This window comes from Suricata suricatta, chromosome 11, assembly GCF_006229205.1.
Source record: "Suricata suricatta isolate VVHF042 chromosome 11, meerkat_22Aug2017_6uvM2_HiC, whole genome shotgun sequence".
Classification (NCBI taxonomy): domain Eukaryota; kingdom Metazoa; phylum Chordata; class Mammalia; order Carnivora; family Herpestidae; genus Suricata; species Suricata suricatta.
In genome coordinates, this window is record NC_043710.1 from 102,238,942 (window position 1) to 102,262,242 (window position 23,301).

Here is a 23,301-nt window from a genome sequence, read left to right on the forward strand (position 1 = left end):
ATTTTGCATCCCTCTCTCTCCCCAACTCTCTTTCCCTCTTCCCCTCCCCCTGGTCCTCCATTAGGTTTCTCCTGTTTTCCTGTTAGACCTGAGTGCAAACATATGGTATCTGTCCTTCTCCACCTGACTTATTTCACTCAGCATGACACCCTCAAGGTCCATCCACTTTCCTACAAATGGCCAGATCTCATTCTTTCTCATTGCCATGCAGTACTCCATTGTGTATATATACCACATCTTCTTGATCCACTCATCAGGTGATGGGCATTTAGGCTCTTTCCATGTTTTGGCTATTGTTGACAGTGCTGCTATGAACATTGGAGTACATGTGCCCCTATGCATCAGCACTTCTGTATCCTTTGGGTAAATCCCCAACAGTGCTATTGCTGGGTCATAAGGCATATGGATAGTTTTTGAGGAGCCTCCATACTGTTTTCCAGAGTGGCTGCACCAGTTGGCATTCCCACCAGCAGTGTAGGAGGGTGTCCGTCTCTCCACACCCTCGCCAGCATCTATAGTCTCTTGATTTGTTCATTTTAGCCGCTCTGACCGGCGTGAGGTGCTATCTCAGTGTGGCTTTGATTTGTGTTTCCCCAGGATGTTTATTCTAATCCATCTTGAGTGAGCAGTGTGAGCCCACCATCTATTATCTTAATTTTTCCACCGCCAAATGATAGAACACAAAATATGAATTGTTCTTTCCTTAAGTTATGGGATGGTTTTCTGTTTTATTCTTTTTCGGTGGTTTGTTTGAAGAGATCTCTACTCCCTTACTCTAGAAAACAAGCCCCTGCTTACAGAAAGCAGTGTCTTCCAGACAGGTGTTACCAAAATAGTCAAATAACCTGGTGTTTACTTCAAATAAACACCGTAAATGTATTTGAACGAAAAGTTGTTTCGGAATCAGCTACATTTTAAATCGTCACCTTCAGAATATACGTGGTTGTTTTCATGAAGAAAACATTAAATTTAATTTTCAAAAACATTTTTAAAGCGACAGCACCATCAAGTGCACTACGGGCCAAATTCTTTACCGAAATAAAGCGCAGTGAGGAGAGGACGTGACTCAGGCAACTCGCTGCATGTCCATAATCACAATACGGCAACACGAAAAAAATTATTTTCCAAATTCTAAAGGATAAATTGATTCTTGGTAATAACTTTGTTTGTGCTTTCTGTCCGGAAACACGGGCCTTTGTTCTCTCAACAACTGATCTGAATGCAAGTTTGTATCTAGGGTATTTGAATAAAAACTCTCAGGCATCTCCTGGTTTATGCAGGTGTGGATTCTTTAAATAGACAATGCACAGGGGAGGCTGTTTGGGAGAAGGAAGACGGATGGCATGTTTACCTCCTCTGTAAAAAGGGAGGGTAGGAATGGTTAGAACTTTCCAGAATCCTCAAAACATAAAGAAACTCCAGGTGACAGTTTAAAGAAATTGTACCAGGTTCCATTGCTTAATTAAACCTTATTTGAGGGGCACCTGGGTGGTTCAGTCTGTTGAGCATCCAACTTCAGCTCAGGTCACGATCGCACGGTTCATGAGTTCGAGCCCTGAGTCAGGCTCTGTGCTGACAGCTCGGCGCCTGGAGCCTGCTTCCGATTCTGTGTCTCCCTCTCTCTCTCTGACCCTCCCCTGCTCAAGTTAAAAAAAAAAAAATTACATGAGGTCACTTTTTGTGCTGTGTCAGGTGTAAGTATTGGCTTTTTTGTAGCACTGCTTCAGAGCAGGGCTCAGCCCCTGTGTCCTGTCCCCTTACCCCCGGGGCCCTTGTGAAGCCCTAGCAACAGGGTTTTCATCCCCCGACTCATGAAAATGCTGTCTCCCACATTCTGAAAATCTTTACCTTTCCAATTATGGCCTTCTGTGCCTTCACTTTGCTCTAAAGTTTTATTTACTCCACACGTATTTATTGATCATGTACTAGGTGCCAGATTCTTTTTTCTTTTTTTAACATTTATTCACCTTTCAGAGACAGAAAGAAACAGAACATGAACAGGGGAGGGACAAAGAGAGAGAGGGAGACACAGAATCAGAAGCAGGCTCCAGGCTCTGAGATGTCTGCACAGAGCCCGACACAGGGCTCAAACCCACGAACTGTGGGATCATGACCTGAGCCAAAGTCAGACCCTTAACCAAATGAGCCACCAGACACCCCAGCTAGATTCTTGATGCCGACGGTTACTCCTTTCTTTGTGCTCCAGCTTTTTACACTTCCTTGATGCTGACACTGATACATTACATACCCTCATTTCTCCTCTTAAAAAAATTTTTTAATGTTTATTTACTTTTTGAGAGAGAGAAACAGAGCATGAGCAGGGGAGGAGCAGAGAGAGGGAGTCACAAAATTGAAAGCAGGCTCCAGGCCCTGAGCTGTCAGCACAGAGCTTGATGCGAGGCTCGAACTCATGAACCGTGCGATCGTGACCTGAGCTGAAGTTGGATGCTTAACTGACTGAGCCACTCAGGTGGCTTCATTTCTGACCTCTCCTCCCTTCCTTGTCCCCCGCGGACCCCTGGGCATCAGAACCGCAGGGCTTCCGAGGCTCAGTGTCTGGATACCTCATCTCCTGTTGCCACAAGGTCTTCTTTTGAGCCCTTTTTTTTTTTTTTTTGTAGTTTTCATTCCCATAAGGTTAAAGGTGGGACTTAGAAGTTCTGGTCAACGCCATTGTCTTCTCCATGGGTGTTTTAGTTTGATTATGCCAGCACAACCTCGAAGTCAATGTGTTCATAACTGAACTCATTTCCCCATTAAAACTGATTCTCTTCTCTCTGATTTCTCTTCTTCATCCCGGTGGTCTTTTTTTTTTACTGTGCGAATGCATGTGTGTACGTACATGTATGTGCACGTGTGTTGTACGTACATATATGTGCACGTGTGTGTATTTTCTCTTGAAAGTTCTCTTAAATCTTTCTTTTCCTTGTCATTTCCACTGTCTCTGGCTAGCCTCTATTTTACCTTTTCCCATCCTCTGTGATTCCTTGCCCTCAACCCGTCCTAGGCTCTATCTGCAGATTAATCTTCCAAAATGGTATTCCAAATCTTCTCCCAAAATGATCAAGTCACAAGACTCTCCTGTTCAGAAGGCTGAGTGGTTTCCATCACCTACAACATAAAGTATACTTTTTCATACTTTATCATGTCCATTAATCTCACCACCTTCTGCCCTGCTCCAAAAAACAGGATGCTTTCAACAAATAATTAAGAAAGTTTACCATGTGCCAGGCACCATTCAGGCATTGGCACGTCAGATGTTTCAGTGAGTGAAAAACAAGCAAATATCCCCACCTTCATGGAGTTTACATTCTAGCAAAGAGCAGACAGCAGCAAGCAACAAACCTGATCATAAGGAAATTATCTAGGTCATTGTAAAGTGACAAGCACTACATAGAAAGAAAAGGTAAAATGGAGTGAAGCAGATAGGGATGTTTTATGGAAAACATGCAACTCTAAATATGTTCTCATTGAAGCGATGACATTTAAGCCAAGATGTGAAGGGAACATGGGCGTGTAATCATGTGGGCAACTGGGGGAAGAATAATCCAGGGAGCGCAGACAGCCAGTGCAAAGGTCCTGAGGCAGAAGTGCTGTGCTTGGTGCATTTCAGAGACTGATGGGAGTCCGGTGAGAAGGGGAGAGTATTAGGAGGTAAGATCGCAGGTACCGTGCAACAAGGCTGTGGGAGGCCATTCTAAAGACTTTGGCTTTTACTCTGGGGGCCATTTCAGTATGATTTTGAGAAGAGAAGTGACACTGTTGTGCTTTCTTTTTTCAAGGATCACTCGGGCTCCTAGGTTGCAAATAGACGGGGACACTGGGGGTGAAGGGTGCTGAAGGCTCCCGCCGTGATCCACATGACAGATGACAGGGCAGTAGTGGTGGAGGTGGGGGAAAGTCCTTGGCATCATGAGTTCCTCAAAGACAGTGTGCGAGGGGGTGGGGGCGGGTGCCTATAGCTTTGGGACTGAGTAGCCAGCAGCATGGCACTGCCATCGGCTGAGACAAGGGAGGTCTCCAGACAAAGCAAACGTGGAGGAGGGGATGGAGTTCAGGTTTGGGCATGTGGGGTTTCCGACGTCCACCGCACATCCGTGTGAAGACGGACGTCCAAGTCTAAAGTCCGGGCCGGGTGGGTCTGGGCTAAAGCACATCCATTTGAAGTTCATCCACACGGAGATGGCGTGAACCCCCATTACACCGGCTCCTCACCCTGTGTACACCTGCCTCGTTCCCCCCTGCTTCTGTGTTCACTCATGCCGTGCCTGCTGCCAGGATCTTTCTCCCGCCCCTAACCCAACGGCAAGCAAGTCCCACCTGAATCATGTCCCTTCCCACAGAACTGTCACCGACCACCCAGTGTGCTCCCCCCCACTCTTTCACATGCGAAGATCTCATCTCCCTCACAAAGACGAGATCTCTTTGAGGACATCTGCTGTATGTTCTAACTTCTCTTGCATCCCCTGTGGCGTTTGGCTTGTACGTCGCCCTGAGCCGTGCCAACTGGTGTGTCAGACTGACTGTTTATGACAAAACTTCAGAAGTTTTGATCTGTTTATTTGCCGTCTCGTGAACTTTCTCCCTCTACTAATTACCATGTGGTTATTTGTTGACCTTATTTAAAATAGGCATATTCCTTCTAGGCTTTTTGGCAAACACATAAAGCACAAATTGATGAAGCAGATTGAAATCAGCGATTGAAAAGCCCTTCTGGGAACAGTGAAGCGAGCCCTCGGAGGGTCCAGGCAGGACCCCTGCGGCCCCACCCCTCCTCTTTCTCAGACCTGTGTCCACTCCCCTGCTAATCTCCAGATGTTCCCACCGTCTCTCAGCAGGAAAACACGAATACCTCCGGTTGCACCCCCTCCCCAACAGGGGCACTGTAAAGTCCTTACTGTTATGTCTACCTGTGATTCTCAAACTTCAGAAACATCAAGATCACCTGGAGGGCTTATGAAAACATGACTTGCTGAGCCCCAGCCCTAAAGTTTCTGAGTCAGTACATCTGGAGCAGGGGCGTGAGAATCTGCACATCGAGCAAGTTCCGAGCGGTGCGGGCCGTGCTGGTCCGGGGGTCACACCTTGAGGATCCCTGGGGCGCATGCTCACTACGCCCCCTGCCTTGTTGGGACCGCTGGTGCCTGAGTCACCGCCCTGCCCCAGGCGGCTCCCCTGGGCACTGAGCTGTCTCAGCCACCAGCCCTCGCTGGCCTTTCTTTGTCCCAGCCTCAGGGGTTGAGAGCCAACTCCTGCCCTCACCCCAACTTCTTGCTTCCTCTTCAGCCTCCACCATCATTTTCTCCCTTTGTCCTAAATCGTCCCTCCCTTCCTCGGACCTACTCAAATATCCTCAAATCTCTGCCACACGCAAGTATAGGGACATAAAAACACAAGCAAACCTCTCCTCGGCCTTGAATTTCTCTCCAGTTATCACCCACCTCCTCCTTCCCTTGCTCACTCAGGCTTCAAGAAGAAATCTCCATCCCCGTCTGGGCTTTGACACTATCATCTGGCTTCTAGCTTCTCTAGCAGAGTTTCTCTCCTAAGCTTGACGCCACGCCCCGAATTGAAGGCAGCGGCTGTCCTGCTGTCCCATCTTCCTGGACCATTCTGCTGCCTTTCCTGCTTTGTCCCTCTCTCCTGAAGTCTCTCGCCCTGAATTCTGTGACGGCTTGTTCCCCGGGCTCTTCCTGGTTGCTCTCCAACTATGTCCCCCTTCATTATACTCTTCTTCACGTCCCTCTTTCTCCTCTGACCACACTTCAAATGTGGATGCTCCCCAGGCTTCTGTCTGGAACCATTCAGCCCGGAGCTTCCCAAACGGTATGTCAGGAATGGGGATTCTAGAAGTTTCCAAGATATCGATGCTTTCGGGCCCTGGGAGCAGCCTGGTCTGCTCATGTGACGTCTAGGACACATGGTATTGTTTCTGTGTGTGCCGTCATTCTGCTCTACCTTTCAAACACCCCCCCCCCACACACACACACCCCAGCAATTCCATCCTCTTTCCTGATTTCTTTACCCGCTACGTCATGATGGCTCCGAAGCTTATGTACCCAGGCCAGTCCCGTGGGGGAAACCCGAGAATCATCCTTAAATCTTCCCTTTTCTTTCTCTCCCACTCCAAACTAATTTTCCAGTGTCTGCTCCTTGCCCTCCTATCGACCACTACTCAGGCCCCATTATCTCCTGCCTGAATTCTTCTAGAGCCTCCTGACTGATCTCCCTGTGGCTTTGTGATTCTTAAATCCACCCTCCACACAGCTGCCAGCAAAGTCTATCTGAAATGCAAATCTAACCATTCTGCTCCCTTGCTTAAAAGCCTCCTTTGACTCATGGCTGAAGGATGAAGTCCAAACTCCTTTGCCCACCAGAAACTTCATGACTGAGGCTGTTTCTTTCCTCTCCCGGCCTCCCCCCACCCCCCACACACACACCTTGCTCTGTTCCTGCCTCCAGGACTTTGCCCCTGTGGTCTTCAGTGTCTGGAATGTTCTTGCCCACTTCCCTGTCACCACGTAGGATCCCTCTGCCTTGTGCTGTGTCCCTCCCCATTCTCGTAAGGAATTGACATCCGTGTTTTTCTGAATATCCTAGGTGTGATTCCCCTGTTGCTCTTTGTACATTTGCATTAAAATTATTTTTTGAGCTTCTGTCTCCTCCCACTAGACAGCAAATTCTTTTGCATCCCCAGCTCTGATGGGGTGCTGGACACAGGAAATACTTCAATGCATCATTGATGAGGAAATGTAGCCTTAGACTTTTCCAAACGTGAAGGTATCACATACATTCTAGAATCAGCATTTAGATTCCTTTGGAACAAACGTGAAGTCATCAAATTTTAAATTGGAGGCTGATTTGAAAGAAGTACTTGAAGCCTCTTTAATTAAAAGATACGGAGACCAAAATTAGGACTGTCAAAATTACACCGAAAAGACCATTCAAATAACTTTATTTTGCTGAAATCAGATCTATGTGGTGGCCTCATTTAAACTAAATAGTACATTGCTTTGGGACCTAGATTTCTTTCCTCTTAATTTGTACAGGCATTTTGTATAAAACTTGATACTTTGGCGTATTTTCAGATGCCTGTCTTACAAAATGCTGCAAAGAGATTTTGCAGACAAGGAAGACGGGGCTGGGGGGTTGTGTTTGTCCAAGTTCAGTGATCAGGTGGGCACTGCCTGTTGGGCCCGCCTCCATCCGTCGGGTCGCTCTGCTTCCGGTTTGGGTGGTTTTTTTTCCTTTCTTCCTTTTATTCTCCTTGTAGTGAGATTTGGCTTCTAAGTCAAATAAATACATCCTAGATTATCTACACATTTAGCCAGATTAGAGACTGGTTTTGGAGATATGCAGACACGTGTGCTCGGGAGACATCCTGCCGTGCACTGATGCTGGAATCTGCACCAGGTGAAGTTGCTAACCCGCCAGCAACGTGAAGTTGCTAACACGCCAGCAACGGGTCGGTTCAAATGAACTGAAACTATCCATCCTACAATAAAACAATGATTTCAGAGTTAACAAAATATCTTCTGATTCCTGCAGTTTAACTACTATGTATTGCTTGAATATTCTCGAATTGCCTAAACAGTTTCGCTTAAGGCTGGACTATTCTGACTAACAAGGAACTCACTATCCCTAGAAACAATGTTGCCAATTTCAGAGCCTTGGGGAGACATTTTTCTCTACAGTCTGTTATCTCTCTGTAATTTCTTCCTGGTAAAAAGAAAAAAAAAAAAAACAGCCAGTTTTTCCAGTTGTTAGAGCTACAGTCTGACCCACATTTGGATCCCAGCTCTTCCTACTCATTAGCAGCTCTGAGACCTTGGCCAATAACTGAGCCCCAGACTTCAGGTTCTTCATTTATAAAATGGCTCAGGTGAAATAATGTGGGTAAATTACTGAGCACTATAATCTGTTCAGTCGGTGCATGTAGTAAGTGCTCAATAAATATTTGTTAAATGAATGAATGACTCTTTCCTTATCCTTGACCTAGTTTCAAAGCAGCAACTCCCCATGTCGAAAGACTGTACTTTCAAAAATAAAAACTGCTTAATGTAGTGCAGTAAACAAGAACAGATGACTTTCTTCTCAGGAACCCAACCTGGAAACAGCCCAGGTGATCTGCTCACCCACATCAGGTAGAAATACGACATGGCAAGAATACTGTCACTCCGCAAACTGAATCATGCAAATCTAACTTTTGCGTCAGGTCGTAAGTTGCATCTGATTCCCATCTTGTGATTAAAGCATAAATCGTGAGCCTTCCTGGAATAAATCTTGACGAGTCAGCATACAAACAAGAGGACACTTTGAAGAGCTGTTGTATAGAAGACGGAATAGTGGGGGGCTTTTTCTATTTGCGCAGAGCTTGGATGAGTTTCTATCACAGAAGGAAGACTAAATGACTTCTATTGAGGCCACTGCAAATTCAAGAAGTCTCTTGTTCCAGTGAACAAATAGCATCACAATTGTCAGCCTTGAATGCATCCCTGGGGAGGTTAACCTCTTACCCCATCCACAACTGATCACTACTGTTCCATTTGTTTAAGTCCCAGGAGACTACAGCAAGCGGGTGTATCAAGGCGTGAGAGTGAAGCACACGGTCAAAGACCTACTGGCAGAAAAACGATCCAGGCAGACAAGTAACTCAAGATTTAATGTAAGTCTTGATTTAATTCATTCTGAAGTCTTTGGGGGTCTCCGCAAACTGAATCATGCAAATCTAACTTTTGCGTCAGGTCGTAAGTGGCATCTGATAGTATTTTAAAGATAGTATCTCCCCTCTCCCTTATCCAGATATCAGCTCTCCCCTCTTAAGTCTCATATTCTCAATGGCAAAGCCCTCATTTACCTGGCACATACTGTATAATTATTACTATTAATATTGTTGGGGCGCCTGGGTGCTCAGTAGGTTAAGTGTCCCACTTCGGCTCAGGTCATGATCTCACGGTTCGTGGGCTCAAGCCCCGCGTCAGGCTCTGTGCTGACAGCTCAGAGCCTGGAGCCTGCTTCAGATTCTGTGTCTCCCTCTCTCTCTGCCACTGCCCTGCTCCTGCTCTGTCTCTCTCTGTCTCTCAAAAATAACTATTAAAAAAATATATTGGGGTACAAGTGTCAATCTACAAGCAAGCACTTGGAGAGCTATGTGAACTTATTGGCTGGCTGCCTTAGCAAATGGCAAAGAGTGGATGAAATGTCCTGACTTTTCACTTCTCCCAGTCATGAATTCACAAAGGCTCAGCTGGTGGGGATAATGGTAATCTTCATCAACGTGTTATTCTAAATCTGATAGGGACAACCTAGAAATATCCTCCCTGTAGCATGCAAAATCAGATGGAAATATCCTAGTTAGAGTGTCTTAAGGCCAAAACCTCTCTATCTGCCATCCGCGTCTTCATAAATAACTCCACCCTGTGCTTAAAATGTTTAAGTAGTTGCACCCAGATCTCCAAAAATGCTTCTAGAGTAGAAATAGCAGGTAGCTAGCAAGATGGGTTTGTAATCACTTAGTTGGCGGTAAAATGTAACAACGTGAATGTCAGGCCTCTGTCGTGCATTGCTGGGTGCAGGACATAAGAGCCAGTGTGGTGACCACGTACAGCAGCCAGCACGGGGACTGGTACACATGGGCACCTGTCCGTCCTGCGTGGCTGCTCAGGATACCGGCACTGCGTCCAACACTGCTCCACCATCAAACTTCTGGGACGTGTTTCAAATGAACCAAGTCCAGGTTCTATATCCTCCCATCCAAGCACTCTCAAAGCACATCTTCTGTCTTCGTTTATTTTAAACTACCTCCTCTCTTCTAGTGCAACAAATGGAGCTTAGCGGATGAAAAGAAAGTCGAAATAATTAGCTCCTTGTCTATTCCTAGTACAGTGCTTTTCAGTGGCTGCTCAGAGTCATCCGGGGTGCGTGTTACAGACATCCATGCCAATTTCGTCTCAAGAAAGGAACAGAGATGGGGGGGGGGGAATTCAGAGTCTAATCTATATGAACCACAGCTTCGTGGAAGTAACGTGGGTTTCTCGGCCACAGCTGTAGCCAGAATTGTGAAATCTAATAGAGGTTCTAGGCATTGGGAAGACAGGAATCACAATGATATTAAAGACACAGTCAAGGAGCAGATACTATATCTGTGTGAGTGAGGCTCTAACTCACTCCTTAGCATCACCATCAGTACATACATACAAAGATAAGGCACTATCCCAGACAGAATTACAGAAAAAGACAAGAAAGCACAATTTTCCAAATGGTATATATAAATACATTCTTCTTTTTAAAAATGACCTAGCAACTTTTGCTCAAGGTCTGTGACTGTCAAATAGTATGTTTTCTTTAATTTTTGATGCTTTTACTCTTTCAGAGATATAACAATATAAACATAATTCATAATAAACCACATTGTTTGGTTTTATTTTAAAACGCAGATTCCTGGTCCCTCCCATGTGTACTAATGCAGAGATTTTGAACGGGAGCCAAAGATTAGTCTTTTTCAACCTGCCCATCGGCCAATTTCTTTGCACATCAGAGTTTGAGAACTTTACCATAGAGCAAAGAGCTGAGGTTCATTCACAGCCAAGGTTCATATCTCTACCCAGATTACAATTTGCTGAGCTATTGCTGTTGGTCCTGTGACACTGAAAGTGTTAGAGTGAAAATGATACAAGAAACACATAATACATGCTCTACAACATTAAACACCAAATAAGCTGGTAGAGAAGAAAATTTGTGTATCCATTTTAAAAATATAAGACCAGGGGAGCCTGGGCGGCTCAGTCTATTAAGCCTCTGACTCTTGATTTCGGCTCAGGTTACGATGTCTTGATTCATGAGTTTGAGCCCCCTCATGCTCCATGCTGACAGCGTGGAGCCTGCTTGGGATTCTCTCTCTCTCTCCTTTTTCTCTGCCCCTCCCCACTTGATTGTGCTCTCTCTCAAAATAAATAGTCATTTAAATATATGTATGTATGTATATATATATGACCATATAATCAAGCACCAGACTAAAGCACATGGTGGGGAGACTACAGTACAGTTTACAGGGCTCCTTCTCATGTGTCGTCCCATTGGATAGACACACTAACTCTGTGAGACTGATATTCACACAGTACAGATGGAAACATTGAGGAGGAAAAGAGACAATGGGAAGTGATTGCTCTCAGGCTTCACAGTTAGCAAGTAGCAGGTCTTCTGGCTCCCAATCCTACATTTAAAGGGACAGATCAGATTGCTGGGAACTGGGGTGGAACAGTCCCTGACTCATGCTGTCTTGGTCCAATTAGGCTATGATAACATTATTATTTTTTTTTTTAGAATATAACACTATTTTTTTAACATATGCAATTATTTTCCATCATTTACAATACAGTGGTTACAATGACATCCATTTGGAGCATCATTGTAGGCTATGATAACAAATACCACAGCCTGGGTGGCTTATCAACAGCAAGCTTTTATCTCTCAGAGCTCTGGAGGCTGGGAGTCCAAGTTCTTGGTGCCAGGGTGACTGGGCTCTGGGGAGGACCCTCTTCTGGGTTCAGACTGCTGACTTCTGATCGTGCCCTCACGTGGAGGAAGGGTGAAGGAGATCTCTGGGGGCTCTTTTATAAGGGCCCTGATCCCATTCACAAGGGCCCCACCCTCACGACCTACCCACCTCCCGGTTGTTAATACCCTCACACCAGGCATTAGGATTTCAACATACGAGTTTTGGAAGGACACAAACATTCAGACCATAGCACATGCAAACAAGGTAAATCAAAATATTGGAAAAAATATCACGGAGAAAGAACTTCTAGGACAAGAAAGGTGCAAACCTGCCCTAACTCTGGTAGTTACTCTCGGGCACCAAGTGCATAGGCCACATGAACATAAACTTAGTCTTGTCTACGGGTTCACATGTATTTTTACCTGGATCTCAACACTAGTGTCTTATTCTTATCCTCGACTCCAATGCCATGTTAAGTCTGGGTGATTAAATGCATATATTCCTAAAATACGGTTATTGGGGCTCAAGGTACCTCCATGAATTGATTTTACTGTCCACACTGCTAGCCACCATTCTAGAATATCTGTGTACCGCAAGAAAGACACCGTATTCCTCGGAGGGCCTATTTCTGTCCCTGTTGCAAATGCTAACCCGACAAGCAGGAATCATGGATAATCAAGCTGCTGGTGGGCACTTGGGGCCCTAATTGCATGGATGGTCCTGAATCTACCTTCTCTTTTTCATGCCAGTGCAGTCGGCAACCATGGTCTGAATATCTTGAATAAGTTCGGGTAGGGAAGCCATCCTAACAAGGCCATGTTCAAACTTGGCTACTGACAGCATGGGTAGTAACCAGTCAGAGGCTAACTTGAGGAGGTTGGAGACCCTACCGTGCAGTTTCACCATACAGTGTGTGCTAGGCCAAAAAATGGACACCTCTCCCCCCACCCCAACCCCCCACGAGGATCTCACATCAAAACCTTGGAACTTGTGAATGTTACTGTAGATGGCAAAATATGTGATTAAGGGTCTTAAGAGAAGGCACTTACTCAAGATTATCCAAGTAGACTTTGCCTTGCATCACCCTGAATGCAATCCCATGCACCCTCCCAAGAGAGGGTTTGAGAGAGACACACACAGAGGAGAAGGCACACAAAAGAGCAAGAGGCGGTGGGTCAGGAGGCGGAGGCTGGAGTCAGGCAGCCACAAGCCAAGGAATGTGGGTGCCACCAAAAGCTGGAAGAGGGCAAGAGTGGGCTCCCCCCTGGAGTCCTACGTGCATGGCCCTAGCAACACGTTGAGTTGGGCTTCTGGCCTCTAGAACCGATAGACATTTCTGTCTTTTTAAGCCACCCAGGTTGTGGTAATTTGTTACCACAGACCTAGGAAGCTAATGCACGTATATAATGAAAGCTACTTCCCTCTGGATAAGTTTCCTGTAGGAAGTATCCATCCAATGCCCAAATTGGTGCTCTTTTCTTGGTGACGGCACTTTGTCGCTACCGCAACTTCCTTCAAGGACATCTGTTTTTGATGCCATGAAATGTCTTACTGTTTCTCACATCTTTGCAGTAGAATCAAAGAGAAAAAAATTCCTTTCGCCAAAGAGATTTTCACCAAAGATGAGACTTAAAACCATTTCAATACATCGTAGCCATGATCCTGTGGTTTCACACTATTACTGTGGACATCTGTTTTTAAATAATGGTTTTTCTTTTTCTTTCTCAAAATTTTCTGGCTTATCCTTTATGACACTCCTACATTTTCTAGCAGAATATTTAAACTCTGAGCCATTCACCCACATCTAATACATATATATATATATATATATATATATATATAATGAGACTTTTGATGTCAGTTTTTCTTGCATGTTTTTTCAATTACACTATTTCACTTGAGTTTCATAAAAGCAAATCATTGAAAAACTTTAATAACATCTCAAAATTCAGTTAACTCTCAGTTATTTATAGTACAGGAAAAAAGGATTTAACAAGAAGACGTAGTGAAGCTCATAGCCACAATTTTTCATTTTGCTTTGAAATCCAGTGAACAATTTGCTGGCTATTGAGCTTTCTAATCAAGTTTTTCTTAAGCTGTCATAAAGATTCATTTAAAATCATTGAGTACATAACAGCTGGCATGAGGGGAAAATTTTAACTTACCAACATAGGAAGCAGAGATCAGTTTGCAGTAAAATTCGTGCAGCAGAATGGGGGTTTATGAGGCAGTTTGGAAGAGATTATGAACAGCCTGGGATCAGGGTCTGCTGTTTAGTCTATTTTATTGATTTATGGACACGTTAATAGCTCTCTTGCTCATTCATCAAAAAATGCTATAGTGAGGACCAATAAGGAAATAGATATGAAGGTTATTTTAAATTAATATTCTACATAAACATGAGGGGAAAACATACGAAGATTTCTGATTTGGAGATGTATCCCAAGGAGATATACCCCAAGTAGGAAATGGATTGGATTATACCAGCTTTGAATTCTATGTGTTCTGCATATACAGACCAAAAGGTAACTGCTTCCACTTGTGATTCTTTTACATCCACCTTGAATGTTTGCTTTCCACATCATAACTACGTATAATTGTTTTGGTTTTCTTTTCCATGCCAAGAACACAGAGGATAAGGCCATATTGTCAGCTGGATGTCTTGGTTAACAATATGTCCTCATTATTCCTGGAAGGAAAACATTGTAAACACAGGAAGAAATCTGACAATAGTACATATCAGTGAAAAACTTGGAGTAACAGAAGGTAAATGGGTGGTGTATCGTGCATTTATGGCATAGAGTAATTGGAACCGTTTGATCTTTATGGAGAGATGGTGAACCCCTAACTGTGAGACAGATGTGTATTGCCTAGTTCCATCCATGACAACTGTCTGCCTTTCTGTCAAGACTGGTAGTTAGAGGTTTGTTTAGTTACATATCCATTTTGCGGTGCCAATCACACACACACTTCAGTTACCACTGAATATAAACATTGGGATGTCCATATCTGTGATTTGCATTTGGATTTCTTATGAAATGTTAAAAAAATACATATATATATATATATATGCATTTGGCAGCTGTTTATGATAGCATCTCAAGATGTCTCTGGTTTCTCTGAAGCTTTGGAAAACAAGACATCTCTTCTATATCAAAACAGAAAAGTTCCCTCCTCAGTCTATTTCAACCCCACCTTCTGGCTCTCAGGGGTCATGGGAATTCCTTTCTTCTCTCTGGGCCTCAGTGTCCTTGTGAACACAAGTGGAGGGTTAGATTTTTCTCATTTCAGTATTCAGTTCGACTTGATAGCTTTTCCTGACCTCGGACATGTCCCACCACCGACAACCCTCTCCCCAACTTCCAAGGCCAAGCTGAACTCCTCTTTGTTCTGAGAATGATACATCTCCTTTCCTGTAGTTCAAGTAGAGCTTTTCAAGTTGAGTTTGCAAGGGATTGGGGAACAGAAAAGTCATGTAAAGCACAAGACCAGTTATGCGCAGTGCAAATGTTCTGACACTAACTTTAATATCTAGTCAAAGATCAGTATGGGTGAGACAGTTGAGGTGACTTCAAAGACCTCCTCTGTCACCTCAACTCTCTCTGGGGTAGATAAGAATTAAGAAATCTTTGTAATGATAGTTATCATTTACTGCTAGACTTTTAAATAATTTCATTTATATACTTTAAAATATATGTCATCAGGGTGCCTGGGTGGCTCAGTCGGTTAAGCATCCAACTTCAGCTCAGGTCATGATCTCGTGGTCCATGAGTTCAAGCCCCGTGTTGGACTTGGCAGACAGCTCAGAGCCTGGAGCTGCTTCGGATTCTATGTCTCCCTCTCTTTCTTCCCACTTGTGCTCTTTCTCTCTCTTTCAAAAGTGAATAAACATTTGAAAATTAAAAAAAATAATAAATATATGTCATTTATCAACAAGAAGCCAAGTGGCCTTGAGAGAGTGGCACTCGCATCTGTTTTTCAGACGAGAAAAGTTAAGTATCAGGCAGAAGGTGGTGGAGCTTAGACTTGACCCAGTTTGTCAGGCTGCTTCCTCCTGCCTTCTTAATTTGCATCTCTGGTCCAAGGAAGGACTGACTTTGGAATAATCACTTTGCCTCAGGGTTTCTGCTTCAGATTCTATACATGGTGTTGGGTCTTGGTCATGACCTTGCTCCCTCTCAATTCGCCCATCCCTGCAGTGATTCTATAGATGGCTTAGACAATGCCACACCCCGCCCGAACCAGAATCAGCTCTCTCCTTTCCTGTGACACCCAGACATCCTAGTAAGAACTAGACCCAAAAAGTTATTCATTTCCTTCTGGAACCTGTATCTCGCTCTGTCCTAGAACTTGCTTCTAGAATATAGTTCCTCCCTGGCACTCCCCACCACTCCTGGACCTCTGGTCTTTGGGCTCCCCATGGCACCTGGCCCTCTCTATAAAAAGAGGAAGACATTTTCAGAACCAGAGTCATAGCATACCACGCCAACCTTGCAGAACCCTTTGCTGCACTCCTAGAGATCCCTAGGTCCTTCCTCACCCAGCCCATTTCTCCCTGACCTCTTCTTCCTCCCTATAGCTTACTCTTCTGCTATGACTTTCAATTAAGTGCAGTTTCTTTTTTTAATATTATCCAGCTGCCTGAGAAGCTGGTATGCCCCGGCTTACGCCTCGGAATGGATGTAGAATGTCACTTCTCCCACTTGAGAAGGCAGAGACCATATCGGCTCCCTTTTGAGGGCTGAAAGGGATCCATGAGCCCAGGGCAGAGCATTGCTTACCAGCTCAGATGGCCTGCTGTCTCTGGTGATCCACCTTATAGATGCTCTTCCGGTTTCCATGCATTCTCCCATAGTTTTACACACTAAATATGCATATACTCTCTACTAAATACTCATATTCCTAACAAATATAATACCCACTAAGGAAAGGGGAGGGTAACTTCCTTATGCTCTTAACTTCTTATGAAAGTATGGGAAAAGATGAAGAGAGGGGGCCACGAATGGCCTCATTTCCTAGACACTAAGCCAATTTTAAGTATTCCATGCTAAAGACAAGTGGAATCCTTTACTGATATCAAAATCTAATTTTAATCAAGATATACCTCCCCAAACCATCTAAAACTTGGATAATTTATATCTGTGCTACTTCTTTTTGGTATCCTAATGGTCGTGCTACAACAATGAAGAAGCTAAAAAAAGAAAGACGCAGATGTCAATAAGACTATGAGCTGATTATCCATGCTTTGAATTTAGGGAGTTGGCCACAGCCTCCTTCTTCAAGGAGGAAATCACAGTCATTGCAACTCTGTCTTGTCAAATCTAAGAACAGAGCACGTGTATGTTAAATTGAATCCATGGTTAGAAGAAGGGTAAGATTTGGACAGTGGTCCCCAGCTCTGAAGACATGTAACTGCAAGACTCTCTTCCCTGCTTTCTTAAAATTTACTATAAAAATTATTTTGGGGGCACCTGGGTGGCTCAGTCAGTTAAGCATCCAACCTTGGCTCAAGTCATGATCTCACAGTTTTGTGAGTTCAAGCCCCGCATCAGACTCTGTACTAACGTGAGCCTCCCTCTCAAAATAAATAAATAAACTCTCCTTATTATCTCAACTCTCATCCTACAATGTGATTTGACTTCAGTAAGATGCTCTCAATGGCCTGGGCAAAGCAAATGGCCATCCGATGACCCCCTGTGTGTCTTCCTGCTTTGATAGTGTTTTATTTTTCTCATTTTTCAGAAGTACCTGTTCTCTTTGTGGTGATTACTAAACCTCTTAGGAAAACTATAGTTTTTCTTTCATAAATACATTTAACTCCCCTGCTACTTTTTTCTGAATTGCCAGTGGACAGATCCATTTATTTGTAATGTTTTCGAGGCAATCAGGGTCCACCCTGGGGGTGTCTCCCACACCTTTTGCTCACTCTTATAGCTCAGCGTTTTGCATATTGTTTGTTAACATTGCCAACCAACCCCCTTCTTGAGCCCAGAAAGAATTAAAAAAGAAAGGGGAAAAAAAAAACATTTTCTGAGCAGGCAATGCCTTGTAAACTCAAAATGCCAAATGTTTGAATACAAGTGGTACATATTATGTCCTTGGCATTCATCTGAATGGATGCTTTATCTCTGCCTTTCAAAGTAGCCCATTGTCTGACTTTAATTAGCCCACTATCCTGCCTTGTTTATAGAACTGAACCACATTCCCAGCACCCTCCACGTTCCCTACCCAACCACCTGCTCCTTCACAATTGCAGAAAGTTTTTTAAAATAATAAAAATAAAGGCAGACCTTTTGCAAGCCACTTATTTTTTCAGCTGTTCTATTGGTCCTGTACTCTGGGGGTTGTTTTTTGTTTTTTTTTTAACTCTCTTGCAATCTAAACTATTCTCTGGCAGTGGATTCTTTCACGCAGTTTGCAAAAATAATCTGGTTGCAATGAAACAGTCAGGCAAGTCCATCTGGAAGGGCTGCAGATCTGCAGATTCTGCTCTGGCCGCAGTGAGAATGCCCATCTATCAACGAGTATCACCACGGCCACTGTTGTTCTTGGTTAGCTACAGAAATACAAGGGGCGCCTGGGTGACTCAGTCAGTTAAGCGACTGACTTCAGCTCAGGTCATGATCTCGTGGCTCCTGAGATCGAGCCCTGCGTCAGGCTCTGTGCTGTCAGAGCTTGGGAACTGCTTCCCAGGCTTCAGATTCTGTGTTTTCCTCTCTCTCTGCCCCTCACTCACTCTCTCAAAAATAAATAAAGCATTAAAAAATTAAAAATAAATAAACATTTAAAAAAAGAAGAAACACAAATAGTATTCCAAAGACACACCAGAGGTTAAAAAAAAAAAAAAACCCAAACGTGTTTCATTTTGTAACTTAGGTAACAGAAATCACTTTCCTACAGAGACAGCCTGGGCATAATGTTGTGCTGAGCAGGAGAGTTTTAATAGTAAAATCGCAAGAAATTGTCAGCGAGCTGGAATTGTATCCAAACTGTGTTCGCTTTCCCAAGGACATAAAATAGTACATACACCAGAAATGTAAGACACTTGGAATCACAGGTGTATTTTTTTAATTTTGAGATTTACCATAAAGATGGTAAAGAGAATCCTAAATTCTCTTATTGAACTTTTTAAAAAAGTTTTTATTTACTTTTGAGACAGAGAGAGACAGAGCTTGAGGCGGGGAGGGGTAGAGAGAAAGGGAGACACAGAATCCGAAGCAGGCTCCAGACTCTGAACTGTCAGCACAGAGCCCAATGCAGAGCTTGAACCCACAAACCGTAAGATCATGACCTGAACCGAAGTCAGATGCTTAACCGACTGAGCCACCCAAGTGCCCCTGAACTTTTATTAACTAGCTCTTTTAATTGCAAAAGAATGCATGGTAAAATTTCGAACAGAATAAAGAGTATAGAGTAAATGATAGAAGTCTGCCTCTCCTGCTTCCCACCGCCTTGTTCTGTTTCCCAGGGCCACCACAGTGAGGTTCATGTGCAGTCTTCCAGGATTTTTCTATGACACGTTATTAGAAAGAAATTAAGTTGCTATACCAACAAGTCAATGAATATCAAAATCGTTGTTCAATATTTACAAGCACTATTACAAAAATGTATAAATTCATGTTCTCCTAGTGCATCCCCTTCCCCCAAGAAAGAATCTCAACAACATTTTTAGTCTTCCTTGTAACTGCATACATTTGAAGGCCTTAAGCAAATCATTTAACCCTTTTATATCCTCCGTTTTATATCGATTACACAGTACCTACTTTGCCAGAGGCTGGCGATAATGAAAACAAACTGGGCAAAACCCAGATGAGCCATTTCTTTGTGAGACAAATCCTCCCTCATCATCTAGGCTTTGTAGACACATGGTGAGCGTTTTTAAGGATATATCTGTCAATATGCCTTCCTCACAAATTCTTATTGGCTTCAGGATTGGACCTACATGACCTACTATTCAATCATTTAAGAACGCAGGAGTTTTTTTCTTGACCAAAGTACAGTACGAGGGAGAAGGGCCAGCCCCCCCCCCCCCCGTTATACACAGGCATGAGGGGGGAGGGAGTTGGTGATAAAGAAGAAAAGAAAGAAAGAGCCTTGGGAATTGGTACAACCGGGACAGGTGGCCAGCAGCCCTCAAGGTTCACATGGTGAGGAGCAGCCCTTGGCAGGCTCTAAAACAAAGCCAAACAGCGTTTGATATAAAAAATCACCTGCTGGCCTGCCACTCTGCCCCTAAGGAGAGCCCGTCAGACCCTCATCACTGGATCTCTGTTCAGTTACAAGCGCCCATGGTCTCACCCATCGACCATTTCTGACCCATCATTTTCAGCACTAGATTACACTTCCTAGACTACCACCACCACTCTGTCTACACAGCTAAGGAGCTTCTAAACGACCACTGCCTGCTGCCAGACCCTTTATAACTTGGTTCCCACACCCTCCCCAGTTTCTCTTCAGCCTCCTATACGCACACTTGCTGCACACATTTCCATGTCGGTGACATGCTAGCCTCACATTCACGTCTTTGCTTTTCTCCCCATACACAATGCCCCTTGCCCTGTCTGCTTGCTGATTTCCCTTCTTCCTCAAACACTGGACTCGGACACCTCCCACAATGTAGTCTGTTCGGTCACCTTCCCCCAGCACTGGCAGCTCACCCTACCCCACCCTCAAGCTCACCCCACCCCCCACCCCTTTCTTGCACTAAATCAAGTTACCTCCCTTACTAGCTTTGCAACCTCAGACAAGTCCTTTATACTGTCCATTTGTTTTCCAATCTATAGTCTAGAGATAATGACTTACAACAATCTATTTTATTAGTGAAGATTTAATGATAATGTGCATGTATCATTTAGCACAGGACACAAGACATAAATCACAGAAATATGAGTCGCTAATAAAAATGATGAAACACACACCATATATGTAGAGCGCCTGGGATAGAATCTGGCACGAAGTAAGTATTCATGAAATGCTAGTCCTCCCAGCCACGTTCATGCACGTGTGCGACTGTCTTCCCTATAAAACTGTTTGTTCCCTAAGAATAGAACCCATGCTCTATCCCTCTTTTCATTTCTGGAAATTACACAATCCTGATGCATAGTAGGCATGTGAAACATTTTTACTAAATCAATTAAATATGTAGAGCATGGACCTTGCACTGGGAAACTAGGTGCATGGACCTCAATATCCCCCACAATATAATGGGCTCAGTCACCTTTGCCCAGGGCAGCAACTCACCTCCATGCCACCTCCATCTAGCTTGGATTGGAATCCATGAGTTACTTTTTCCTGGCTACGTGTTGCTGCATGAGAACCCACCCTAACCTTAGGGGGTGATGAGAATTACACCTGATTTCTCACAATTCTGTGAGTCGGCTGGACGTTCCCTAGGGCTTAGTAAGGCCATTGCACTTACTGGAGGGTCCGCCATGCTGGAAGTCCAAGATGGCCTCCTTCACATGTCTGGTAGCTGGTACCGGCCGCCGTTGGCAGGAGCATTGGAATTCGCTTCCACAGTCACTCATCCTCCAGGAGCTGAGACTGGCTTCCTTAAGGGGAGATCATAAAGGCAGCATTTCAAGCAGGCGAACGTGAAACTGCAAGTGCTCTTGGTGGCTAGACTTTGAAGTGCACACAGCATCACCTCTGCTACATCCCGTTAGTCAGAGAAAGTTACAAAACCATCCTAGACCCAAGGGATAGAGGGACAGACTCCACTTCTTGATGGGAGGGGCTGCAAAGAAACTGTGACCATATTCAATCTACCGCAAATGACTTGTCTCTCTAAATGGACCCCAATCCAAGCCTCCAAGTGGCATTTTTGTCTAGCACCTGCAATACAAGCGCTGTGACTTGTACGTAAGAGGTGCCCAGGAAATATCTGGTTCGATGGAAGAGGCAGGTGCAGAGAACTTGCTTGTTAGGTCATTGAGAGCTTGACGGAGCAGAAATATGGGGGGCAGACACTCTGGGTTTAAATCTAGTTCTATAATTTACTAGGTGGGGGGTCTTGGGCATACCACTTATCTTCTCTGATGCTCGCTTTCCTTGTTTGGGAAACTGAGGTGATAGTGTTTAGTTTATAGTAAGATAACCTTATGGAAAGCATGTGGCTCATGGTAGATACTTCCAACTGTAGCTCTTATTCTTTGTGGAGTATTTTTCTTATTTATGGTTAAATTACCATGTAATTCAGATAAGTGCCCCAGGAATCAAAACCTGTTTCAAACTGCAAAACTAATAAAATTTATTAGAACAAGTTGAATATAGTTTATTCACAGGATACAATTTCACACCAATCAGAATGTCCCTAGTTCTACTCCGTGCTTTAACATTAAGTAAGGCATCTGATTCTCTCTGCCCATTTTCTTCTGGAAGAAGACCATATTCCAGCCTAATATGGAGACCCACTTAAAGACTGACTGTGTCACATCCAGCATTAACTTTACACTCATTTCAAAGCTGGAGGACAATCGTATGACTCACAATGGGTCTAAATTCAGATACTAAATCAAGGTTTTAGAATGTACAGTGTAGTATCTTCAACTCCTCTCTCAACCATAGGTGTTATGATGATGAGATATTATATAGAGAGAGTGCTAGAAATTCCTTTAAAAGTGAACCCTGCTGGGTGCCTGGGTGCCCGGGTGGCACCTGGGTGGCTCAGTCAGTTAAGCATCTGACTTAGGCTCAGGTCATGATTTCATGGTTCGTGAGTTCGAGCCCCAGGTGGGGCTCTGTGCTCACAACTGGGAGCCTGGAGCCTACTTCTGTGTCTCCCTCTCTCTCTCTGCCCCTCCCCCACTCACACAGACCTGTGTGTCTCTCTCTCTCAAAAGTAAATAAAAATTTAAAAGGAAGCCCACCTATTCATGAGCAGCTATGATCATTATTATTTAAGCATCAGGAGCAATTATCTTAAGATTAAAGAGACACTTTTTAAACTACGTCATTGGAATTTAGAAATAAATTATACAGCAGCGTGAAAAATGTTATGCCAGTCGGAGACCTTTTCCTTATACATTTCAGTATATTTCTTCAACCAGGTTAGCACTAAAAATACTATGGGGTCATAAAAATGACGATAAATGTACTCAGGGTGAAACTCCTAATCTTATCACTTTACTACCCGGGTGACCCATTCGTTCAAATTAACTCATTTTCATGGAGGGGGTTTTGGGGCAGCTGGAGGCTGCTGTGTCAGCTACAGGAAGTTGCAGACTGGCAAATTTCATTCAAATGTAAACCTCTGAATTTGGCTACCTGGCATTGTACCGTCCTGTTGTTTGCTGTATGCAAAATCAAAATTATATACCATCTCACCGGGTCAAAAGTTATGGGCCCTTCAATATTAATTTCAATATTATTTCCGGAGAATTCACATGATAAGAGGCAACCGTATGAGCGAGGAAGAAAGGGATGCGAGCTTTCCCCTCACATGGGCAGTGGCAGCGAGGGGGCCTGCTCAAGCCGCTGTTCCTCCTCAGCCTGTGAAGCACCGGCCCGGAAGTCTGTCCCTACCTGGGGCCTTTAGAACCCAGTTCTATGTTCTGTGAGGCAGGCTGACAAGGTACATGATCGTTTCCTTTTATATTTACCCCCCTAAATATTTCCCAGGCCACCCAGAGAGCACAGCTTTCATTATAGCTATAAAATAATTAATCTGATGGAAATATTTTCTGTCATGGTTCTAGTGGTGGGTCACAGGAGTCTGTCAAAATTTGTCAAGTTGTACGTTTAAAATTTGAGAATTTTATTATATGTAAATTGCACCTCAGTAAAGCTGACCCCCCAAAATAGTA

The 23,301-nt window shown here is 44.0% G+C and overlaps 1 protein-coding gene across 2 annotated transcripts in view; it reads left to right on the forward strand.

Annotated features, from left to right (window-relative positions):
- The window catches only part of C11H11orf53 (chromosome 11 C11orf53 homolog), a 74,341-nt gene that overhangs the window by 37,016 nt on the left and 14,024 nt on the right, over positions 1–23,301 (forward strand). For both annotated transcript variants that reach the window (XM_029914589.1, XM_029914590.1), the window contains one exon: positions 8,556–8,665. In XM_029914589.1, the coding sequence (XP_029770449.1) occupies positions 8,556–8,665 (110 nt within the window). The remainder of the gene's footprint in view (positions 1–8,555; positions 8,666–23,301) is intronic.